We start from the raw sequence: 8,259 nt of genomic DNA on the forward strand, positions 1-8,259 counted from the left end.
GGAGAAGAGAAAACTGTTAGCTCAGGTAGCTCTGAGAACTCTGTGCCTTGCACTCTCAAATTTTCTCCTTGCTTCAAACAGCGGTTGTTCCCCCTTTTTAAAGAAGAGGAAAGTCTCCACACTTGAAGCCAAAACCGATCTCCATTTCGGTAGCTCACTTTTGCTTCCATGGCTGCCAATGTTTTCTGAGTAATAACCGAAGAGAGAAAGAGTTGTGAGAGAAAGAAGAAAGAGAATATGGACATTAACTAAGGTAGTTTGATAAAGTAAAATAAATGTTTACTTCCCTTTACTGAGTAACGTGTAGATCAATGATGTCCATCAAATCAAAGTCATTCATATTCTCTCTCATAGTTCCCATGCAATATATGGCAATTAAATGAATTTTGGAATCCATCTAATGTTTGAATCCTTGGATCCGTTGAAGACAATTTTGCTTTCTTTCTTCTTTGGTTTCGGATCATGCATGGAACCTTTTATCATTAATAGAATTTGGGCTTGTAACATTGAGATTAAATCTGGCCTATTTGGTTAACATTTGCTTTCCTGATAAAATTGATTTCGGATCAATCATGGAAAGCATTTACCAAAATTAAATATGGGCTTGGTTATAATATCATTGAGTTTGGCCCATTAAAACAACAATTCAGCCATTTGATAAGAAACATGTAGCAAGGCCGAATGGCAACTTTAACTTGGGCTTGCATCAACTTTCCTTTTTATTTTCGGCCCAATATCAAAACCTGCAGCACAAAATTATTAATTAACATATGCTTATTGAAACTCAAATTAATAATTTTGTAATTTATTATTTTAATAATGTTTGTTCATCATCAAATTAAATTAGAGTTTTCCAAACTCATCATAACTAATTTGACTAATTAGCTAATATAGTAAAAGAGGTGAGGATTTTAAGCAAAAAAATCAATATCATTTAAATATTTTTATTCTTGTGGTCAAAGTTATAGACTTAGTAAACGCCTAGATCTGAAAGATAACACCGGCCATGGTAAATTTATCCCCAGCAATCAAGGTAGGAGCTGTATGAAGCTTTATTTCTGCCACCACCTCCAGGTTCTTTTCCATTTTCGCAGGTTATTTAATCATCAAATGAAGTTCATTTATGTTAAATCTTTCTAACCATTAATGAATTCTGAGCCTAAAAAGAAGTTCCTTCATCCCCTTTCTCTTATGCTTTATTAAAGAAGGTAAAAGATAATAATAATGTTCTAGGTACCACTGTAATGATCAATGATTTGATAATACTTTATGTAAAAGATGAATAATAGAACAAAGAGCAAGGTGGTTTTTGGAATCTCAATGAAACTAAATTCAATTTTATTTTCTTTATGATAGTGGCTAACTATATATAGGGAGTTCATCTGCATATTCCAAGAGACAGAAAAATTATCTGGGGATAATGCTTGGCAAATATTTGAGCTTCTGCCATTCAGAGGATGCAAGTTCATCTAAGAAATGCTATCTAACAGTGATTGAAGAGCTACTACCCCAATTTTCTCTTGCTGATCTTAGGAAATCAACCAACAACTTCAATGAAAACCAAGTAACTAGAAGATCAGTATTTAACACAGTATACAAAGGTTGTCTCAAACATAATGGTGTGACTGATTATGCAGTGACATTGAAGAGGTTGAAAAGTAAATCTGACCAATGGAAGTTCAGGAAGGAAATTGAGTTCCACTGCCAGCTCTCTCATCCTAATTTGGACTCTCTTATAGGATTCTGTGACCACAAAGAAGAGAAGATTCTTGTGTATGAACACATGTCCAATGGCTCTCTCTATGATTGCTTGCGTTCCAAGGATATCGAGCCACTTTCATGGAAGAAAAGGCTAGAAATATGCATCGGAGCAGCGCGTGGGCTACACTACCTTCACACGGGAGCTAAGCGCCCTATCTTTCACTGCGATATCAAACCTCAAAATATTCTTTTGGATAGCAACATGGTACCAAAACTCTCACATCTTGGATTTTCCTTACAAGGTCCACTATTAAGGTCAAAGGCAAAGCCTATAAAACTGGACATGATTATTGGTAATTATCTTAAATCTTTTGTTCTCACAAAGATGTCTTCAAAATATGTTAGCACTTGACTAAAACTATTGCTTATTATTTGCTAGGTACACCTGGTTTCATGGCACCTGAGTATGTCCTAACCAAAATCTTCACAGATAAATGTGATGTTTATTCCTTTGGGATAGTTTTAATGGTAGTTTTATCCACTAGCTACAAGCAGAGCTTCTTTGAGAAGATGTACATGATGGCCGACTCAGATTTGTTTTTAGAAGAGCCATTGTCTTTAATGACTCCATATGTGGATATACCTAGCTTTTTGGAGAGGTTTTCGGTTGATGAGATTATTGATCCAGTGTTATTGGGAAAGATTGCACCAGAATGTTTGGGAGTATTCATAGATATCACAAAAAGATGCTTAAGTAAAGATGCAAACGAAAGACCAGATATGGGTGAAGTACAAGTTGAACTTGAGCAAGCACTAGCACTACAAGAGGATGAAGATGCATGCCCGGAACCATGATGCAGATGTCTAGTCTTTTCATGGAGACTACAAAAAAATGATGATGTTTTTGTTCTCATTCTCATACACATTCAGCTTTGGAAAGCCTCTAGTTACATCCATTTGCTGCCTCATTGTTGATATTTCAGGATTTAAGAAAACTTTTTGGATGTTTAAATTTTTATTTGTCTGAATTAGTAAATGTTATGGATAGGTGAGAAAGAATAATAGTTAAGTGATTATTTTTATTTCCACTTGATTATAAAAGGCAAACATACATAGAGGCAAAAGAAAAAAGATCCAACCTTTAAACTATCCTTTTAATTATTATCTTAATTTTTAAAAGAGTAAAATTTTAAAAATAATTTTTATTTTTGCAATATAAAATAATAAAATACAAAAAATTTAAGGAGTTATGCTGTTTTGGTCAAAGGTGTTGACTCAGTAAACGCCTAGATATGAAAGAAACACAAACCATGCGTTGGATGAGCCACTGCATTCTTGGACTGCAACAATCAAGGCTGGAGCTATATGAAGCTTCATTTCTTCCATCTCAGGTTCTTTTCCATTTCCACAAGTTATTTATTCATCAACTTAAGTTCATTTATGTAATTTTTAACCATTAATCACTTTTAAGCTTAAAAAATAGTTCTTTCATCCCCTCTTCCTTATGCTTTATTAATGAAGGTAAAAGATAATAGTAATGTTCTAGCTAATAGGTACCACTTTAATGATCAACGATTTGTTAATACTTTATTTGAAAGATGAATAATAAAATACAAAACAAGGTGTTTGTGGAATCTGTAAGGAGGAAGAATTTGATAGAGATAGAATAAGAAATTTCCCAATTATGGGCCAATAGAGAGAAGAAAGAATAGAGAGAATCCAAATTAAATTAAGGCCAAAGAGGAAGGAACCAATCACTAAAATCATTCATTACCATTTACATTCTTTCTATATCTATTTGTAGTAGATTAATTACTAATAAAACTATCCTAATTGGGCTTTGGCAACTTTTTACTCCTTGCAGAACTCAATGAAACTAATGCTTTTGTCTCCAAGTTGATCTTCAGCCTTCAGGTCTTCGTACTTATCCATCTCTAGGGTACTTTGAAACCTTTTCTATATATTCCCTTATTATTCCATAACTGATTTCACAAAGCAGAATCTATATTAGATTTTAGAAAATTTACATGTGTGTATTGGCCACTAGAACAGAAATAATCATTAGTCTAATCTATCTGTACATGATTGACAGTGTCTCAAATTGTCATAATGGTTCTTAAATGTTTATGCTTTGGTGATTGGAAGAAGGGGAATGCAAGTTGTTCATCTAAGAAACAATATCCAACAGTAATAGAAGAGCTATGCCATCCCTTTTCCTTTCATGATCTTAGAAAGTCAACCAACAACTTTGACCAGAAACTAATAATTGGGGAAAGAGCCCTTAATAAGGTTTATAAAGGTTATCTCAACCATAATAATAATAATAATGGTGCTGCTGCAACTGATTATACGGTGGCATTGAAGGTGATGACTGTTCCCCTTGAATTCAAGAAGGAAGTCGAGATGCTATGTCAGCTTCATCACCCAAATATAATATCTCTTATAGGCTTCTGCCACCATGGAAAGGAAAAGATTGCTGTGTACGAGTACACAGACAATGGAACACTCCATGATTACTTGAATAACAAGGACAAAGAACCACTGTCATGGAAGAAAAGACTAGACATCTGCATCGGAGTAGCACGTGCTCTACACTACCTTCACTCTGGAGTTAAGCGTGCAGTCTTTCATCGTGACATAAGTCCAATTAATATTCTTTTGGATAGGAATATGATGCCCAAACTTGCCAATTTTGTGATATCATTGCAGGGAGGGCTCTCTACATTGAAGCCAAAGCAAATTAAAGTAGATAAGATTGTAGGTACATCTGCATTGATGGCTCCGGAGTATGCTATACACGGTATTGTTACTGATAAATGTGATGTTTACTCCTTTGGTTTGGTTCTACTACACATGGTAGGCCATATTGTGTTGAACTACTTAATTCAACATGAAGAGCACATTCTTGAGGAGACACTAGATCCAATTCTGAGAGGAAAGATTGCGCCAGAATGTTGGCAAGTATTCACTAGTGTCATACAAAGTTGCTTGGAGTATGAAGCAGATGAGCGACCAACAATGGGGGAAGTAGAGGTATTGCTTGAGCATGCTCTCTCGTTGCAGCAACAAGCTGATATTATAAGGAATGCTGCTTGCTATACCTTATCATCCACTACCCCTTGTTATTGTCGACAGCGATATAATAATCATGAATCACTGCCCAGATAGTGCTGGATCTTTTTTTACTCCAATCATTAGTCTTCAACAGCTACACTCACCTAATCAATAGGTTTTATGGCTGCTTTCTGTTCTTTATTCTCGCTCTAAAAACACAGTACTTATAGATCTAACATAGGTTTGCACTAAATGAGGCATATCCTGTTGCACTTGATTTGTGGTGATCTATCGATCACTATGTAACATATCAAATAGATTAAGAAAAGAAAGAATACGAGGAACTCATTGCTAGTACAGGTTATTAACTTTTGCTTTGCAACGTTAACCTGCATTTTGTTTCAACGATCAATGTCCCAGAAATCAAAGCAAACTAAAGCTGTGCTTAGAATAAAGTTTAATCAGGTCTTAGTTCAATGAATTATCCACTTTCGTTTGTGAATTTATAATTTATAATTGCAATTGTACAGTGATTTACATTAAAAGTACTGCAATATTAAATAAAACTCGAGAGCATTAGAAATTAAATAAACTAGGAAGTACCTTAATAAAAGAAAGTTGAAAGTCATACATATAAATGTAAAATTTACACCACTATAGCAATTATATCAACATGCTACAAGGTTTCATTACCAGATAGAACAAAAGATAAGGTGAAAATAGAAAATTTAACGTAGTTCAATTAACCTACCATGAAAGAAAGACCTAGGAGCACATGCTCTATGAACAGTGAAGAATTCAAGTGGCAAACACAAATATTCCAACTGTAATCCCAACAAACAAAATACTAAAATATTTACTACTAAAGACTAAACTGAATTGACAAATTAAATCTCATACTAATGTGTGATATTTTGTATAGACATGATAACTCAACCAAGGCAATATTAAATAAAGATAAAGCAGATAATATAAGAGATTGCATTTAGCTAAAGGAAACTGTATTTGCACTTTCAAATGTTCTAGTTTTTCACATTCATATGGAAGGAAAATCATACTTTAAAGCAAAAGCAAAATAAAACAAAATTCTGAAAAGATAACCACCGCAATAGACATGAAAAAAGAAATAACTTAAAACCCCTCACCACAAGAATAGGCTTTAGGAAGCAAGACAGTGATCAATTCTTCCCTAAGCATTGACAAATTCTAACAATAGCCAAACCCTGCATCTGATTGCAACTTGATGCATAATGCATCTTGCTTGGTACTTTTAATTAATCACAAAGCAAGGAAAACTATGAGGAATAACATAGTGCAATGCATAGGAGAATAGTTACATACCGTTTTTCTTCTTCTTGTCCTTTATCCCTATCCTTATCCTTAATGTCACTAGGGAGTGACACGAGACTCTCTGTGTATACAGTGTAGCTTGTGCCGGAATTAGACAATCCATGACTACTATATTTAAAATGTTGGAGATGAGGATAATCAAAATAATTGATTCGGAGGAGCTCTCCTCTGGCATTATATTTGACAAACCTTAAGTCGGTATATGTAGATATTGGGGCAGGATCTAGTGCAACAATGTCACTACCATTGGATAAGCATAGAGGCACACACTCTCCACGAGAAATCTGATAAAAAGTCCAAGATGAATGCACTTTGTATTCTTTCATCACCCATATGTTAGTTTTACCGTATTCATATGAATACAAGGCTAGGCACCCTCCTAGTAGGGCGAGACGAGTGGGTTTGAGATAACACATTACTTGTTCAGGCATAGATATGGTTGAGAAACTCTTTTCCTTCAAATCAAATATAAGAATACTGTAATCTTTAACTCCAAGAGTGCAAGACGACCAATGAATAGCGCCATTCAAGAAGAACCCACACGATTCCCAGTTCCTCACACCCAAGGGTTTGGGGAGTGCAGAATCAAGATTAATCCATGAATTGGTTCTCAAAGACAAGCAATCAAAGTAGTCTTGGCCATTCTTATCCCGAGAAGCTACAACAACTAAGTAGTCATCCTGTGAAGCATCGTAACCAAATCCATACAAAATCGCACTACGGGGAAACAAACACCAATTGCGATTACAACGAGAAACAATGTGAGAGTAGGATACTATTTTGCTGGATCCAGTCACTGGATTCCATACGACAAAAAAATGCGGAGCTCGGTGTAAGAGAACAAAGCCTCTGCAGGAGCACATAACTTCAAAATCATAATGTTTTTTCATCTTGAAAGGGAGAGATACCTCTTTTACTGCAGTAGCATGCTTGTAGCCGTGAAATATTGTGTCAATGTCAACGGAGCAAGCCTTGGAGTAATCGTTTATGAGGAGGCATACATGGGTGGGTGCGGCAGAGAGGTGAACATGCGATTCCGCAAAGTCGGGATCGGAAATGAGAGAGTGCCAAAGCTTTGAAACGCACTTGAGGCGAACGAGATGTCTGAGCGGAACCCTCAGTAAGATTCTGTGAATCAGCTCAAGAGGGAGAGTGTCGTGAATGCTCTTGCTCTTGTGAATCTCATTTTGCTGGTGCTGCTTCTTCTTCTTCTTCTCCATGGTCGATTGCTGTTTCGGTTTGTTCCCTGTGTGCTCCTGCTTCTTCTTATCCATGCTTGGTAATTGAAATGAAATGCTGCGCTTTTCGCAATTCCTATAGCAATTCACTCAGCCCCCGAGATTTGAAATTTGAATTGGCTATTGAAGAAACAACACTTTTTTTTTTTCAAAAAAAAACCCTAAACGACTCTTTCGCTATAATATCAAAACTTCAAAAGACAATGAAATTTTTCGAGAAAAAAAAATTTACAATAAAAAAAATATAAATAGACAATGAGATTTTTAAAAAAAAAAATTTTTTGGCCTTTATTTTTTAGTTTTATTAGACAAATTAATTTTATATTAATTTTTTTCTAGAGCTAATTGACCATAAATATGTGACACATTAAATTAATGAGATTTGAATTCTCTAAAGTTTGAATTTTATTTTAAAGAGTAAAGTGTGATTTTCTATTTTTAAATAGTTTCTCTTTCATATTTATTCTTGGTCTCACTATGAAATAAATGGTGATAGATCATACTTTACTTTTTAAAGTAAAATTCAAACTTTAGATAATCCAAATCCAAATTAATGATGTATCAATTAAATATTAATGTAGATGAATAGATTAATGGATCATTCAATCTAATCCCTAACAATTTTACTAAAAAAAAATGTTCAACTCTAATAACACAACCCTTTTTTTACTCTTTGAAATTACAGAAAATCCTAACCCTTTCCTCCCAAAAATTTGTTGACGACGCTTCACTTGGAAAAAGAAATTAATTCCGATGGAGTTATTGATGACGTTTTGACTGCGCCGTAATGAAAGAACTGACTGTTGAGGTAAGTTTTGTTATTCATTCTCTCTCATTGCATATGTATGATCAACTTAAATATATTTTTATTCACACTCTCTTCTATTGAATATGCTTTGAAACTTATAATTTTGAG

At 34.5% G+C, this 8,259-nt stretch overlaps 3 protein-coding genes across 5 annotated transcripts; 2 read left to right on the top strand and 1 right to left on the bottom strand.

Annotated features, from left to right (window-relative positions):
* Positions 1-1,050: 1,050 nt before the first annotated feature.
* LOC107486595 (receptor-like protein kinase THESEUS 1) lies at positions 1,051-2,674 on the top strand. The gene is made up of 3 exons (XM_052261191.1): positions 1,051-1,074; positions 1,357-2,054; positions 2,141-2,674. The coding sequence occupies exons 2-3, from the start codon at positions 1,421-1,423 to the stop codon at positions 2,554-2,556; spliced, it is 1,050 nt and encodes a 349-aa protein (XP_052117151.1). The 5' UTR covers positions 1,051-1,074; positions 1,357-1,420; the 3' UTR covers positions 2,557-2,674.
* Positions 2,675-2,995: 321 nt separating this feature from the next.
* On the top strand, positions 2,996-5,109 carry LOC107486594 (receptor-like protein kinase FERONIA). 3 transcript variants are annotated; one of them, XM_052260965.1, is made up of 4 exons: positions 2,996-3,092; positions 3,566-3,640; positions 3,794-4,311; positions 4,411-5,109. In XM_052260965.1, exons 3-4 carry the CDS (start codon positions 3,811-3,813, stop codon positions 4,867-4,869), a joined length of 960 nt encoding a protein of 319 aa, XP_052116925.1. In that variant the 5' UTR covers positions 2,996-3,092; positions 3,566-3,640; positions 3,794-3,810; the 3' UTR covers positions 4,870-5,109. The 3 variants fall into 3 exon arrangements, with proteins under 3 accessions (XP_052116925.1, XP_015962634.1, XP_015962635.1); XM_016107148.3 differs by having other exon boundaries at positions 3,794-5,109; XM_016107149.3 differs by having other exon boundaries at positions 3,000-3,092; positions 3,566-3,615; positions 3,794-5,109.
* Positions 5,110-5,851: 742 nt separating this feature from the next.
* On the bottom strand, positions 5,852-7,469 carry LOC107486593 (F-box/kelch-repeat protein At3g23880-like). Its single transcript, XM_016107147.3, has one exon. It carries the CDS (start codon positions 7,377-7,379, stop codon positions 6,051-6,053), a length of 1,329 nt encoding a protein of 442 aa, XP_015962633.1. The 5' UTR covers positions 7,380-7,469; the 3' UTR covers positions 5,852-6,050.
* Positions 7,470-8,259: the final 790 nt, after the last annotated feature.

The sequence above is a fragment of the Arachis duranensis genome, chromosome 4 (genome assembly GCF_000817695.3).
Source record: "Arachis duranensis cultivar V14167 chromosome 4, aradu.V14167.gnm2.J7QH, whole genome shotgun sequence".
Taxonomy (NCBI): domain Eukaryota; kingdom Viridiplantae; phylum Streptophyta; class Magnoliopsida; order Fabales; family Fabaceae; genus Arachis; species Arachis duranensis.

Coding starts and splice junctions, on each gene's coding strand:
- LOC107486595 (XM_052261191.1), top strand. CDS start 1,421: ATGCTTGGCAAATATTTGAGCTTCTGCCATTCAGAGGATGCAAGTTCA. Junction 2,055..2,140: donor AAAACTGGACATGATTATTG/GTAATTATCTTA, acceptor ATTATTTGCTAG/GTACACCTGGTTTCATGGCA.
- LOC107486593 (XM_016107147.3), bottom strand. CDS start 7,379: ATGGATAAGAAGAAGCAGGAGCACACAGGGAACAAACCGAAACAGCAA.
- LOC107486594 (XM_016107148.3), top strand. CDS start 3,811: ATGGTTCTTAAATGTTTATGCTTTGGTGATTGGAAGAAGGGGAATGCA.